This window comes from Eublepharis macularius, chromosome 1 (genome assembly GCF_028583425.1).
Source record: "Eublepharis macularius isolate TG4126 chromosome 1, MPM_Emac_v1.0, whole genome shotgun sequence".
In the NCBI taxonomy this organism is placed as follows: domain Eukaryota; kingdom Metazoa; phylum Chordata; class Lepidosauria; order Squamata; family Eublepharidae; genus Eublepharis; species Eublepharis macularius.
Window position 1 is genome coordinate 110114183 of NC_072790.1, and position 16675 is coordinate 110130857.

Below are 16675 nucleotides of genomic sequence, written 5' to 3' on the forward strand. Positions count from 1 at the left end.
CAATAAAGCTTTTGATAAGGTTCCCCATGACATTCTAATGAGTAAACTGGAAGACGGCAGACTGGACTACAGGATAGTTCGGTGGATAGGGAACTTGTTAGAGGACTGCACCCAAAGAGTGATGGTCAATGGCGTTTCATCAGATTGGAGGGAGGTGTCCAGTGGGGTGCTGCAGGGCTCGGGTTTGGGCCCAGTACTTTTCAATTTTTTATCAATGATCTGGATGAAGGGGTAAATGGGCTACTCATTAAATTTGTTGATGATACCAAATTGGGAGGAGTGGCAAACACCCAAGAAGATAGAGTTAAAATTCAACAAGACCTGAATACTCTGGAGAAGTGGGCAGTTGTGAACAAGATGCAGTTCAACACAGATAAGTGCACAGTATTACATCTGGGTCACAAAAATGTGAAGCACAAATACTGGATGCGGGGTACACTTCTGGGTAGTAGTGTATGCAAAAGAGATCTTGGAGTAAGAGTGGACTGTAAACTAAATATGAGCAGTCAGTGTGATGCGGTGGCAAAAAAGGCAAACTCAGTCTTAGGTTGTATCAAAAGGGCCATTGCATCGAATTCGCAGGAGGTCATAGTCCCTCTCTATACTGCCTTGGTCGGGTTGCACCAGAAGTACTGTGTGCAGTTCTGGAGGCCCCACTTCAAAAAGGATGTGGACAAAATCGAGAGGGTGCAAAAGAGAGCAATGAGGATGATTAGGGATCTGGAGACTGAGCCCTACAGGAAAGGCTGAGGGTCTTGGGAATGTTTAGTTTGGAGAAGAGGAGATTGAAGGGGGACATGATTGCTCTCTTTAAATATTTGAAAGGCTGACATTTGGAGAAGGGCAAGGAGCTGTTCCAGTTGGCATCAGAGGATAGGACTCGAAGCAATGGGCTTAAATTACATGCAGAAAGGTACCGGCTGGATATTAGAAAAACCTTTTTCATGGTCAGAGTAGTTCAAAGGTGGAATCAGCTCCCTAGGAAGGTGGTGAGCTCCCCTTCACTGGCAATTTTCAAGAACAGACTGGATGAATATTTGTCAGAGATGCTATAGGCTTGTCTTGCATTGGGCAGGGGGTTGAACTAGGTCTGTATGGCCCCTTCCAACTCTGTGATTCTGTGATTCAGTGATATAACATGATGCCACAAACCCATGTCCAACTCAGGCTTAGGCTGACCTTCCCGTACTCTGAGGTAAAATTTCTCCTCTTTAAGCCTATGAAGTTGTATTCTGTGCTGGGAAGCCTCTGGTAGCGTGGTTGATGTTAAGCTTCAATTTTCCTTCTTGTCTCACCCTTAGGAAATATTAAAAATGGTTACCCAGCCAACTCTTAGTAGGGGACAGATCAGGGGTTTGCGCTTCCCTTTAGCAGAAACTGGCACACAAGGCTTGGGGAGGTTCAAAATGTAACAGAAGGTTTATTTACAGAAGGTTAAAATCAAAAAGCAGGTAGGCAGGTGTTTGAACTGAAGAAACAAAGGTTTTTGTACAGGAACTTCACTAGTGTGAGGCACAAAACACTTGGAATAACACTAGGTTGCTGGCTTCGTTCAGAGGTTGACACTGCTTCACAAATGTTTCCCTTTTAAAGCACAGACACAGCACGACTCCTCCCCCCCTCTCCAGACTTAAGGGTGTTCCACTGAGACAAACCCTTACTAGATACTGGGCAGGTGTTATAGTTATGAGCTATAACCCTGTTCCTGGCACTGAAGGGGAGACTCCTTTCTACCCACTTTCTTGGCCCACTATAATTTCCAGATCTCTCAAGTCTAAGCAGGAGTTAGTGCTGGTTTTTTCCACTTTTGTCCGAGGACTAACGGTACTTCACAAACATCATTTCCTCTCACAGAGGATTCTCTGGCTGACCCTCTCTGGTCAAAAGCCAGGCTCCAACTCTCTTTCACTCTCTTGTTTCCTCTCCAACTCCAACTGACAGCTGCCCCAACATTCCATCCCCAACTGCCATTGCAGGCTAGCCACATGGGGCGAGGAGACATGTCAATCATAGCTCGCTGACTGGAAATCTCAGTATCTGAAGCTGAGTCCATCACACATGACTGTCACAAAGAAACTCAGAGGCTTGACCATTAGGTAAACATTCAACAGTAAAGGTCACAAACTTACAATAATCATGAACAGTATAGCAATAAAGTGCAATATGCTCATATACAATAAATATAGGTAAGAATGTGACCAGTGCTTATAAATAAAAGTGTCAGTGCCTTGAGTTACAAGTAATGTACACAATGTAAAGATACTATATGTACAAATTTCAAAGGGAAATGCCCATCAAATTCAAAAAATGGAACTATTCCATAGCTGAAGTGTAACTGCAACGGGGGTAGTAGTGTTTCTGTCCCATTTCTGTTGTCCTTCTGGGCAGTTACCATGAAAGAAAATCACAATTCAAAATAAGGAACATTCCCAATTCATCTCATGCTCAGATGTATGCATGAGATGAATTGGGAATGTTCCTTATTGAGATGTTCCTCTTGAGAGTTGCCTGGCATCCTTACAGTATCTGTGTAATCTGTAGAAGATCTCAGGTTCAATCCCCGGCATCTCTGATCTTAAAGAAATCAGGTGATATGGCTTCTCCTTGGCATCCTGAAGAGATGCTGCCCCTCAGAGTAGACAAAACTGATCTTCCCAGTCCTCCTGGCAGCTTTATGTGTCCATGTATGGGAACAATTTGGAGGTAACACTTGCTTGCATCCTTTCTGAAAATTTTTTTAGTTCCCACTTGCAATATTACTATTATAACGTATTATTATTTGCTTTGTCTTTCAGAGTTAAGTCTATTAATTGCTGGCTTAAAATGGAGTGTTTATTGTGTTTAATCTCTGTACAATGAAGCACTCAGCTCTCTCAATCTCTCTATCTGCAAATGCAGAATAATAATACTGACCTACTTTACAGGGGCATTGTAATGATTGCAAAGAGATAAATTACACAAAAGTGTCTTGAACACTGAAGCTATGGAAGTGCTGAGGATGAAGATGATAAGCAAATGGTCTGAGGCCTGAAAACCTTCACGTTGTTTTCTTCTAGGACAGTTGCTTATATTATGATTTCTTTATTGCCAGTTATAAGAAGACTCAAGAGACTCTTAGTCAAGCAGGACAAAAAGCCACAGCTGCTTTCAGCAATGTTGGGACAGTCATCAGCAAGAAGTTTGGAGATATGAGGTATAGAAAGTTTGTTTTCTTTCTTTTCCTCTTCAGCCACGATTCATCTTTACCTTTCATTCTGTTTATCGTATATGATTGCTTCTTTATTATTGAGTTTATTAAGAGGACCTTTATGCCTGGAAAGTGGAGTATAAATTTAATAAAGATGAACATTTGTTTCAAAACCTAGCATACCCAAAACAACTAAAGATACTACTTGTTAGAATTCTATAATTAATACCACTTGGAATTTTATAAACTAAATCAAAGAATTGTGTCATGAGTGAAGGTTTACAGGTAGATAGCTTTTGAGGAAGAGACTCTTTCCAAGTTCTTCTTTGAAAGATTAATCCAGTACTTTTTACTGTATCTTTTTAACAAATTCCTGAAGGATTTTAAGCTGTAATAAAGACATTTGTAAAATGAGCACAATGTAATTTGACTTTTGTCCATATTCAGCGAATTTTGTGTGACTTTTTTTTCTTTTTACTTATCTCCCTTTGCTGACTTCAGTGGAGAGCTCTAAGCAAAGAATGGTTGATCTGGCCAGAGACACTTTCTTTTGCCTAGGGATCAGATTTTTCTAATATGGCATCTAGAAGTAGGGGGGGAAAGCAGTTGTGATTAACCCTGTAGGATAGGAAAGATTCCTGTTGTCATTAAATTGTGTATGTTTGCAATCCTCCTTCCACTGGTTTTAGTGGAAAGCCTCCTAATTACTTTAACAGAGTAAGATTGTGTCCTGGGACTATCACTTCTGCCAGCTCTTAGGCCCGTGTAATTATTTATGTTGGCATTTCCAATTTCATTATTCCTGAATGAAATAAAGCAATTTGTGAACATCTTAACTGTATATGCTTGCTATTTTTTTGTTTTACATAATCCTCTATTGTCTCTAGCCCTTTCCAGTTAACATTTTACTATGTTTACAGGAGAACATAGAACACACAAATCTCCTGATATGCACAATCATCATTTTGTCTGAAAGGGGAAACACTCATATTTTCAGCCTTGGTACATGTGTAGCAGAACACTGATTTTCCAGGGTTCTGGTTTGTGTGCATATCAGAATTCTGCTTGTTGTGTGTTCTCATATGAAAGGGTTTCTGTTACCTTTTCTTGTCCATCCACAAACTTCCTGTATTTTCTCCTCTGCTGTTGAGATACAAACTATTTGGGGATAGGGATGTGGCAATTTTTTGGTTATTTTTGCTTATGTTACTCTGCCAGGCATCATATAAATGGATGGTGCTATATAAAACTAAACTAAAACTAAAATGAATGTATTGTTGAAATGCCACTTCCATTGCAGTGGGCATATGGGAAAATACCCTTTGCTTTCATGTCACTTTATACTTCCCTTTGGCTGACATTGACAGCATGATCTGTGGAGCTTTGTAGATGCTACACGAATGTTTTGCGTAAAAGTTCTAGTATGAAATGCTGAGATGTTTCCTTTTCCTACAGACTACATGCTAGATTTTAACTTACTGGACAGACTTCCTTTTATTTTGCTCATTTCATATTTCAGAACAACCCTTTCATTACAAACCAGGGACAACTTGGAAACAATTAATGTCCATTTGTAGAACAGAGGTAGGGTTAAAAAAAAAAAAGTCTGGTCCAGCAATACTTCATTAACTACTTGTTTGCAGAAGAGCTTTTTGTCAGTAAGTTTGGTATCCAATTAGATCCAATACCATTTTTGTTTGTTTTTTAAGTTTTTATGTGCCAATTTAATTGAAAACGACAGAGCTGATTACAGCTTGGTTTTATCAGATGCATTTAGTACAAGAAGCTACTGTTGTTAACCATTTCTAAGTTTATATACCATAGCAATGGCTCCCTAATGTCTTTATGTTTGGAATAACTTACAAATATACATGTACATAAAAGTAATCACTTATTTGGTGATTCATAGCTGTTTGAATATCCTTCATTGTATGGTGGGTATTGAGAGGTGATACTGGAAATTTATGTTTAACCTGTGATGGCAGCTTCCCTCAGGTAGGCCATCACTTGCTGTTGTGGTCCAAGTTATACATGAATTATCATTGAGAGCCAATTTAAGTGAGTATTTTGACATTGTCAGCTGTCTCTTATCTTGAGAAAATGCTTCCAATCTCTTCCTCATATGCTAAAGAATGGTGCAAAGAAATGGTTGCACAAGAAATACAAGTGAATGGTTGTTGTGGGTTTTCCGGGCTGTATTGCCGTGGTCTTGGCATTGTAGTTCCTGATATTTCGCCAGCAGCTGTGGCTGGCATCTTCAGAGGTGTAGCACCAAAAGACAGAGATCTCTCATTGTCACAGTGTGGAAAAGATGTTGGCAGGTCATTTGTATCTATTCATGAGGGGTGGGGTTGAGCTGAGTCATCCTGTAAGAGTTTCCCAGGGTGTGGAATGCTAATGGCGGGAGGCTTCACTGTATCCTGAGGAGGTTCTTTTGCATATGGATTGGGGCTTGATGTGCTAATCTTCTCTGCAGGGCTATTGTCGAGTATAGAGTGTTTTGTTAGCCTGGTGTTTTTCAGAACTGGAAACCATGCTCTGTCCGTTCTTAAGGTTTCTTCTTTCCTGTTGAAGTTTTGCTTATGCTTGTGAATTTCAATGGCTTCCCTGTGCAGTCTGACAAAGTAGTTGGAAGTGTTGTCCAGTATTTTGGTGTCCTGGAATAAGATACTGTGCCCTGTTTGAGTTAGGCTATGTTCAGCCACTGCTGATTTTTCAGGTTGTCCAAGTCTGCAGTGTCTTTCATGTTCTTTTATTCTTGTCTGGATGCTACGCTTTGTGGTCCCGATGTAAACTTGTCCACAGCTGCAGGGTATACGGTATACTCCTGCAGAGGTGAGGGGGTCTCTACTGTCTTTTGCTGATCGTAGCATCTGTTGTATTTTTCGGGTGGGTCTGAATACTGCTTGAAGGTTATGCTTTTTCATAAGCTTTCCCATTTGATCAGTAATTCCTTTGATATATGGCAAAAACACTTTTCCTGTAGGAGACTGTTTTTCCTTGGTTGTTTGATTCATCCTGGGTTTGATTGCTCTTCGGATTTCATTTCTGGAGTAGCCATTTGCCTGAAGTGCGTGGTTTAGATGATTAATTTCCTCATTGAGAAAGTGCGGCTCACATATCCGTCTTGCACGATCCACTAATGTTTTCATTATGCCTCTTTTCTGTCGGGGGTGGTGATACAACTACAAATGGGGGCTGGCATATATACAGGATGACTCAGCTCAACCCCACCCCTCCTGAGTAGATACAAATGACCTGCCAACATCTTTTCCACACTGTGACACTGAGAGATCTCTGTCTTTTGGTGCTACACCTCTGAAGATGCCAGCCACTAGAACCAGATCCGGGGAGAACAGTCCCTGTGTATAAGGAAGGGGCCTGTGTGCTGTGGGTGCTGTGGGTGGACAGTGTGATAGTCATCATGGTAGCTGGGACAGGGCATAGTGATGTATCAACTGTGGCTAATATGAAGATGCATTACTCTTTGGTCAGTCTTGGAACACTGTAGGAGGATATGAATCCAGGCTGCCAACACCCTAATGTCCTGATCCCCTGTGGTGCGCCCAGAGATGCTGGGCCTAAACGGCAGGGCCTCAAAAGATGAAGAACAATTGCCTGGGAGCTGCTGTAGAATATTGGTGAGAGTGGCCACAGTTATGGGATGGTGAGAATCGAAGGTGCCACCCATCTCCAACCCTCCAAAGCCCTACAGGCAAAATAAGGAATCGCGTGGGTCTGGGTAGCCACAGGCCCTTCTAAAGAAGGAGATGGTCTTAGGGGCTAAACCCCATGTTTTCAAATGGTAGCAAAAGACCATGGTCTCCAAGGTAGGTCAGCAATCTGAACTGCCAGCACTGGCAGAGGATGCCAGGAAATTGCACTTCTAGCATTCATGTTTGTAGAGATACACTTGGATTCCTGCAGTCAGAATCTGCTTAAAAGATTCCATGCTCAGATAGAGGAATATCTATACTATGAATCCTACCCTAGTGTCCTCTAGCCATTTCATGCATGTAACCATCTCTTCATATGTCACTCACCACTTATTGCTGAAGAAATATGTTGCAAATAAAGTATACACATTTAGCGATGCTGCAGATTTCACCACGAATGTGTTTGAATGTTGAACATACTGTGCTCAGAGGCGCAGATCAGATGTAAACCAATCACCCAGTGTATTTGGCTTTTGCCAAACAAACATGCATATGAATAAAGATGCTGCTGATTCAAATAGGCTATTAGTGTCACTAGGGACTACTTAGACAAACATCAAAGAGTAGGCTTTTGTTAAAACATAGCATTTTTTTATGACTGATTTGTATGCTTTGTGTGACTCATTTATCTATTTAAACAATTGCCTGCTGAGTGGAGCATTTGCACAGGAAGGACTGAGGCTGTGTTTCACATGCGTGAAAAGCCAATTGATGTACTGCATGATTATGGAAGAATACAGTGAAGCGATCTGCCAAACAGCCACGAATGAGTCAATGTTCAGTTGAACTGATAACTGAAAAATCAGTTCCCTGTTTACAACCAGCAAACATAGTATGAGCCAAACTGTCAAGTGTTCGAGCCTCTTCATGCAAAATAGACTAATGTACAGACAAGAACTAGTGGAACTTGTTTTTACCTCTGCATTTATTTTTGACATAGTGTGTGAATACTTTTGATGTTGATTATTCTGTGTCCAGCTGTTTTGTTTACCTGTATCCCAACACTTAATTCTTCTTAATTTTTCCTTGCGCTGCTGTTCCAGGTCACATTCACTTGGGTAAGATTAATGCTTGTTTGGCATTGTTTGTTTTGTGGAAGAGGACTTGACATGGTACTTGATAACTGTGGCCAAAGATTAGAAACTTGTGTTATTTCAACCAGGACATCTTAATTTTGCAGTTTGTTGCAGTTCTCCAGTACAGAGAATACTAAAAAAAACCAAACAAAAACCTGGGACAGGATTCAGGAAGTTGCTTATTCTTGGCAGGTTTAGACAAGGTCCAATTTCATATAGTGAAGTTCATTCAAAATATGTCTCACTCAGACAAAACTAATTAAATGTGATTATCTTTCAACAATTCTGATTTTTCCAGGTGGGAAACTGTGTTGGTTTGCAGTAGAACAGCAAGATTACAGTGACACCTTAAAAAGCAACAGGATTTTCAGGGTATAAACTTTCAAAAGTCAAAGAAAGGAGCTTTGACTCTCGAAATCTTATACTCAAAAATCTTGGTTTTTAAGGTGTCAGTGTGCTTTAATCTGGCTGTTCCAATTTTTATAAAATACTGTTGGACTGTGTGCTTCTTTTTATACAGAATGAGGGCACTGTCTGTGGTACATCCATTTATTTTTTGTGCTTACCATAGTCTCTGATCAAATTGACTGTTTTTTTTTCATAGCAGCTCAACTAATTTCCACGGTAAAACCTGCCCCAAGAGCATTGCTCACACAGCTGCAATAGATGGATATGCTTTTGTATCGGTATTATAATGTTATGGTGTTGTTGAATAATGTCCATAACATTACCGTGGCCTAGAGATGGGCACGAACCAAAATACGAACCAAAATTTGTGACGAACCAGGCCAGTTTGTGGTTCGTGAACCAGTGGTTTGTCAGATCCCATTTCTGATGAACCCCCATGAACTTTAGGCTGGTTCGTTTGGTTTGTTTTTCAGTTCATCACTGCAGACAGCCTGGCGCCAATCAATCAGTATCCTAGGCAACAGGGGATGGACTTCCTGCAGATCTCCTGCTGATCTGGAAGTGACCTTCTGCTGACCCGGAAGTGGTGATTTTCTGGCCCAGAAGTAACATTTTCATGAACCAAAATGATCCGATTCATGAACCGGGGCAGGTTCATGAAAGTTTGTGGTTTGTGAAACATGACGAACCACGAACCACATGATTCTTTTTTTCTGGTTTGTGCCCATCTTTACCATGGCCTGATCCAAAACACTTTGGGTACTGTTTTAAAGGTTTTATCTTTAGTTTTTTAAAAATATGTGACAAGTTAGGTAAATATCTAGATGGTCTGTTCAAGAACTATTTGGGTTCCAAATTTTATTACAGCTGGCAATAATTATTCTTGAGCATGGCATTCATCATCCCAAAAGTAAAAAGAGAAACAAGGAGATGCAGGTCTCATTCCTGATTGATCAATAGCAGTTCCATAATAATGGGGGGAAATGCCTTTCTGTGGGACAGGCATGGCTGCTTTGCCCATTTTTTAAATTCACCTTTTCTCTCTAGTCTCCCACCAGTCAATATTGTTGTGAAATTTAGATCGTATCACAAGAACCCTGTAGTGTAATTAATTTCATTCTGAAGGAGACTTCAAATGTGTGACAAGTGTTTTTCAGTGACAACTGCAACACCTATATAATGTATAAAGTAGAGTTTCACCAGGAGAATCTTCTACACCTGTCTCCCTACTAGAGTTTCATGGAACTCTTGCATTCTGTATATATCCCTTGGGGTTTTCATGAAATTTTATAATCTCCCACCTTGGGCACATCACTTCCCTCTATATTTGCCTGTGAATTATGTCATTCTTTAATACTTTTTACCAGGTTTACCAGTGAGAAGGGATTTAGCTTTCACTGTAAATCACATTAAAGAATTTGGAAACCTGTGTTCTACACTGTTCTTCTTTGGGGTCCTTTCATCTTTTTTGACACTTGCATCTCTTATACGTGAATTCCAATGTAATTTCCACTGTGTCATGACTACTAGATATTGATTTAGAAATGGAATTCTCAGCTTTCAAAACTGATCATAACATAAACCTGTATTTAATATTTTTCTCTTTTCTCTCCCATGCTTTTTTGACAGTTATTCTATTCGTCATTCCATAAGCATGCCTGCTATGAGGTAAAAGTTACACATATTACATGTATTATGGAAAATGTATATTAGTGTAGTTATATTAGTGTATTGCAGAACATGATTTGTAATCCTAAGCCCCTAGTTGTTGTGAAATGCTCATGTTAATGTGAGGGGGGAAAGTCCTCTCTCTTTTAATATGTACTGCTACTTTATTTTAAACTCACACACAGAAAATATCTTGTATGCCTTATCAGAAATTAGAGAAAACCAAGATGGCTATCTAGATGGTGGCAGTTCTGTGATGATGAAAGTGAAAGTTTATACTGCACTCAGAAAGGACCAGCTAGAGGTACAGAGGAAACAGGACATACTAATGATGAAAAATTGGCTGCCGTTCTATAAGGGAACAGTCTGTATGCTTTTGTGACATCGCTAGGGAATGCTTTCGGGTTCTCCCTGAAAAGGGGAAAAGATCCTACTCAAATTTCACATTATACTGTTTGTCCCTGTTAAAATTTCTGTCTTTCAGTGGCACATATTTTAAAATAGAACCAAGTAAAAAATATTTCCAAATTCAAAGTTGTCTTAACTTGGCAGCAGTCATGCTACCAATTTTTGGATTTCTTTAGGCAAGACTGTCTAAGCTATGTGGCCATTGCTTACAGTAATTTTGTAATAATAAACCCTGAACATATGCAGAAATGTATATAGAACTGACAAAGAGTTTTGTGTTTAATGCTCCATGCTGTTTTCTTCCATGGAATTTAAGAGCTTCTGCTACCTTATCCCTCCTGTTCACAGCTTGGAGTTAACATGCATTTCAGGTTGGTCACCATTCAAAACTTAGCACATCATATGCACACTGAAGTATTTCCAATACTGACAGTACTCCCAAATAAATGTTCTATCTAAACTGACCAGTTCAGAACAGGTGAGACTCTGGAAATTTGTGACTGTATACTCTGAGGATCTCTTAAAGTCCAACTTCAGCTGTGTGTTGTCAATGCATGAATGGGACAGAAGATTTTTAATCCCTTTATCCCTGCAGACTTTGGAACAGGACTTCCTGCACTATTAGAGCCCTCTAAAGGAGAAAAGGACAAAATGTGGATACTCTTATGCTTCTAAAAGACTAATAATATTGGGGGGGGGGCGGCGTAATTTTAATTAGCAAAACTAGGCAGGGATGAACAGGTTAAATGCCCTCTGCAGGCAGCCTTAATCTAGATTGAGGCCATCTGTGACTGTAATTTGTCTTCAGGATTTTCTGACATGACTGTCACCAAGAAAGAGAGTGTGAATGCATTTTAATTTGTGTATTGCCTGGTATATTGAGTCATTTTTCATTGGTAGTAATAAGATCACAACCATCTTTCCTCCCAAATGTCTTGCTATACCCTGTAATAGTGGGCAGAAAAAGGCAATTGGGAGGTTATGGAAATACAGACCTTGTGTGTACAGTGAGACAGGGTTCTAGGATTCCTTCATTGTTGCATACAACCAGTAATAAATATACTGTGTCATATGTGCTGTTTTTGATTGGTGGTTCCCTGTGTCACTTTGCACTGCATTCCAGCTTCACTCAGGGCAGCAGCATGAGAGGCAGTTTTACTACTTCTGACTAGGGGTGTGCAAGCCAAAAATTTTCGGCTATAGCCGAAAGTAGAAAGCCGAAAGAAGATTCTCTATCGTTAAAGCCGAAAGCCGAAAAAAGAATCTCTTTCGGCTTTTGACTTTCGGGATTCTTTCGGCATTATTTCGGCATTCTTTCGGCTTTTTTCTATGGGAAAATGCCTCCGTCTTCCAGGACGCCTGGAGGAGGCATTTTCCCATCAAATAAGCCCAAAATTGGTGGAGACCTTCCTCTAACCCATCTCTAACAACCACCCAAGTTTCAGACAGATTGGACTTTGGGGGGCCATGTTATGGCCCCCCAAAGCAGGTCCCCCCATCCTCCCATAAGAAAGCGAAAGAGCAGCATATTGTTAGCATGCTGCTGCTGATCTTTCTTCATTATTTCCTATGGGGAAAAAATGAAGAGGCAGGCTTCCTTTGCCAGGGGTGGCATTTTGCATGCAAAATGCCCCCCAGCCCTCAGGGGCCCTTCTCCCACCCCTCCTCCCACCCCCCACCAAGGCTCAGCCTGCTCCCACTTGGGGGGGGCATTTCATGGCCTCCCCAAGTAGGTGCTCTAATCTCTACCACTGACAGCTGGGGGAGGCTTGTGTTGCCAGGGGTGGCATTTTGCATGCAAAATGCCCCCCAACCCTCTGGGGCCCTTCTCCCACCCCTCCTCCCACCCCCCACCAAGGCTCAGCCTGCTCCCACTTGGGGGGGCATTTCATGGCCTCCCCAAGTAGGTGCTCTGCTCTCATCTCTACCACTGACAGCTGGGGGAGGCTTGTGTTGCCAGGGGTGGCATTTTGCATGCAAAATGCCCCCCAACCCTCTGGGGCCCTTCTCCCACCCCTCCTCCCACCCCCCACCAAGGCTCAGCCTGCTCCCACTTGGGGGGGCATTTCATGGCCTCCCCAAGTAGGTGCTCTGCTCTCATCTCTACCACTGACAGCTGGGGGAGGCTTGTGTTGCCAGGGGTGGCATTTTGCATGCAAAATGCCCCCCAGCCCTCTGGGGCCCTTCTCCCACCCTTCCTCCCACCCCCCACCAAGGCTCAGACTGCTCCCACTTGGGGGGGCCATTTCATGGCATCCCCAAGTAGGTCCTCTCAGCCCCTAAAGTCCACCCCTTACAGCCCCACACAAACCCAATTCCCCCCCAGCTGCCACACACAGACCCAAATCCCCACATTAGCCCCTCACAGACCCAAATCCACCCCCACCTGCCCTACACCCATAACCCCAGGAACAGGCTGGCAAAGGCCAGCCCTCTCCCTTTGTTCCCTATGCTGGGAACTTCTAAACTCTCTTTCCCTGGGCAATTCTGCACAGCCCAGGGGTGCCACAATGGTGGGCACACTTCTGAGTGCCAGCTGGTCCCTGTGAAAGAGCACCTGAACCACAGACACCCTCCCTCAAATTCCCCCACCACCTACAGAGATGGCTGGCCAGCCAGCCCCATTGTTCCCTATGATGGGAACCAACTGCACAACAAAGAATAAAACAAGAACACAAAATAAAGTTTTAAAAAAATTATTTTCTCCCTTCCAAAGTACAAGTAGGCAAAGCATTATGACACATTACACCAGCAGTCCCCCACACAGTAAAATTAAAACAAAACTCACTTAACATCAGAGAATCACAAAGCATGATTCCTGTCAAAAACACTTTATTTCTTGAACAGCTTTAGGTTACACAGCAGGGGGGAACACCAAAGGGCATGGCAGCACTATCTTACACAAAAATAACACAACTCACTTAACATCAGAGAATCACAAAGCATGATTCCTGTCAAAAACACTTTATTTCTTGAACAGCTTTAGGTTACACAGCAGGGGGGAACACCAAAGGGCATGGCAGCACTATCTTACACAAAAATAACACAACTCACTTAACATCAGAGAATCACAAAACACAATTCCTGTCAAAAACACTTTATTTCTTGAACAGCTTTAGGTTACACAGCAGGGGGGAACACCAAAGGGCATGGCAGCACTATCTTACACAAAAATAACACAACTCACTTAACATCAGAGAATCACAAAAACACAATTCCTGGCAAAAACACTTTATTTCTTGAACAGCTTTAGGTTACACAGTAGGAGGGCACAACAGGGCATGATAGCAATGTACTACAAAAAATAATACAACCCACTTCACCGTTTTTGACAGCAATTGTGTTTGTGTGATTCTCTGATGTGAAGTGAGTTGTGTTATTTTTGCGTAGTACACTGCTTTCCTGCTCTGCGGTGCCTTCCTACTGTGTAACCTAAAGCAGTTACAGAAATAAAGTGCTTTTGACAGCTATTTTTTGGGGTGATTCTTTAATGTGAAGTGAGTTGTGTTATTTTTGTGTAAGATACTGCTTCCATGCCCTTTGGTGTCCCCCCCCCCCCTGCTGTGTAGCCTAAAGCTGTTCAAGAAATAAAGTGTTTTTGACAGGAATTGTGCTTTTGTGATTCTCTGATGTTAAGTGAGTTGTGTTATTTTTGTGTAAGATAGTGCTGCCATGCCCTTTGGTGTTCCCCCCTGCTGTGTAACCTAAAGCTGTTCAAGAAATAAAGTGTTTTTGACAGGAATCATGCTTTGTGATTCTCTGATGTTAAGTGAGTTGTGTTATTTTTGTGTAAGATAGTGCTGCCATGCCCTTTGGTGTTCCCCCCTGCTGTGTAACCTAAAGCTGTTCAAGAAATAAAGTGTTTTTGACAGGAATCATGCTTTGTGATTCTCTGATGTTAAGTGAGTTGTGTTATTTTTGTGTAAGATAGTGCTGCCATGCCCTTTGGTGTTCCCCCCTGCTGTGTAACCTAAAGCTGTTCAAGAAATAAAGTGTTTTTGACAGGTATCATGCTTTGTGATTCTCTGATGTTAAGTGAGTTTTGTTTTAATTTTTCTGTGTGGGGGACTGCTGGTGTAATGTGTCATAATGCTTTGCCTACTTGTACTTTGGAAGGGAGAAAAAAAAAATTAAAACTTTATTTTGTGTTGTTCTTGTTTTATTCTTTGTTGTGCAGTTGGTTCCCATCATAGGGAACAATGGGGCTGGCTGGCCAGCCATCTCTGTAGGTGGTGGGGGAATTTGAGGGAGGGTGTCTGTGGTTCAGGTGCTCTTTCACAGGGACCAGCTGGTACTCAGAAGTGTGCCCACCATTGTGGCACCCCTGGGCTGTGCAGAATTGCCTAGGGAAAGAAAGTTTAGAAGTTCCCAGCATAGGGAACAAAGGGAGAGGGCTGGCCTTTGCCAGCCTGTTCCTGGGGTTATGGGAGTGGGGCAGGTGGGGGTGGATTTGGGTCTGTGAGGGGCTAATGTGGGGATTTGGGTCTGTGTGTGGCAGCTGGGGGGAATTGGGTTTGTGTGGGGCTGTAAGGGGTGGACTTTAGGGGCTGAGAGGACCTACTTGGGGAGGCCATGAAATGCCCCCCCAAGTGGGAGCCGGCTGAGCCTTGGTGGGGGTGGGAGGAGGGGTGGGAGAAGGGCCCCAGAGGGTTGGGGGGCATTTTGCATGCAAAATGCCACCCCTGGCAACACAAGCCTCCCCCAGCTGTCAGTGGTAGAGATTAGAGCACCTACTTGGGGAGGCCATGAAATGGCCCCCCCAAGTGGGAGCAGGCTGAGCCTTGGTGGGGGGTGGGAGGAGGGGTGGGAGAAGGGCCCCTGAGGGCTGGGGGGAATTTTGCATGCAAAATGCCACCCCTGGCAAAGGAAGCCTGCCTCTTCATTTTTTCCCCATAGGAAATAATGAAGAAAGATCAGCAGCAGCATGCTAACAATATGCTGCTCTTTCGCTTTCTTATGGGAGGATGGGGGGACCTGCTTTGGGGGGCCATAACATGGCCCCCCAAAGTCCAATCTGTCTGAAACTTGGGTGGTTGTTAGAGATGGGTTAGAGGAAGGTCCCCACCAATTTTGGGCTTATTCGGTGGGAAAATGCCTCCTCCAGGCGTCCTGGAAGACGGAGGCATTTTCCCATAGAAAAGCCGAAAGAAAGCCGAAAGAATCCCGAAACGTTTCGGCTTTTTTCTTTCGGCTACCCGAAACGTTTCGGCATTCCCCGAAACGTTTCGGCATTCCCCGAAAGAAGCCGAAACACTTTTGTTTCGGCATTCTTTCGGCATTCTGAATGCCGAAACGCACATCCCTACTTCTGACCCAACTGTTTGGTACAGAAAGAATGCTCCCACAAGTTATCTCTGGTGGTGCAGAAGGTTTTGAGGATTCTTCCAAAGTGGCACACCATACCCATCTCAGGTCCCTCTTAAGTGCTTGTCCCAGACCTGTGTCCCCTTGATGAGAAAAGTGATTTCTGAAGCCATCTACATTCAAGGAACCAAATTTATCTTCTGGTTGCCAGTTGCTGACCTGGTGTGCATATTGTTAACAGACATGGGCGCGAACGGGGGGGGGAAAACCGGAACAGGTTGTTTGGTATTCATTCCCAACGACGAACACGAACAGCCGACCGGACCCAAACACGTCCCGTTACTGAACGTGTTCAGTGTTTGGTGTTCATTGGCACCAGAGCGGCCCCCTTAGCACTTAGAGAGCCCATATTCACAGGGAATGTGCAGCAGGCTCTTCTCCAGCCACCACCCAAGTTTGGTCAAGATTGCAGTATGGATCTCGGCGTTATACATTTCCAGATGGAAGGGGTAGAGCCCTAGCCCAACACTCCCAGAGACCTGACCAGATCAGGCACTAATAATCAGGGCGAGCCCTCAGCCTAGGTGCCAACTGAGCTTGGCCCCAGGGCCTGGCAGCAGCCCTGGAACCAGAGAGGATAGCTCCCTATCCCACCCACCACACACAGAAAAAATCCCAGCTCCAATGCACTCTCCCTCTCTCTCCCCCAAAAGGCAATTAAGAGCTCTGTCCCACTCCACTGCTTGCTGAAAGTGAAACCAGAACTGGGAGCACAGTGCCCTTTTATAAGCTGAGGACTGATTGAGAAACGCAAGAGGCCTATGGTTGGCAGTCAGAACTGCCTAACAGGGTTTGCAGGGATGAGATTGGAGTTCCTGTGGCCACAGAACACCCCCTCCTCCCTCCCT

General features: G+C 43.1%; 1 protein-coding gene across 1 annotated transcript in view; it reads left to right on the forward strand.

Moving 5' to 3' along the window:
- Positions 1–16675, forward strand: part of TPD52L1 (TPD52 like 1) — a 47313-nt gene that overhangs the window by 26744 nt on the left and 3894 nt on the right. Inside the window, exons 5-7 of the mRNA XM_054971782.1 lie at positions 3092–3193; positions 7947–7961; positions 10017–10055. Of these exons, the coding sequence (XP_054827757.1) occupies positions 3092–3193; positions 7947–7961; positions 10017–10055 (156 nt within the window). The remainder of the gene's footprint in view (positions 1–3091; positions 3194–7946; positions 7962–10016; positions 10056–16675) is intronic.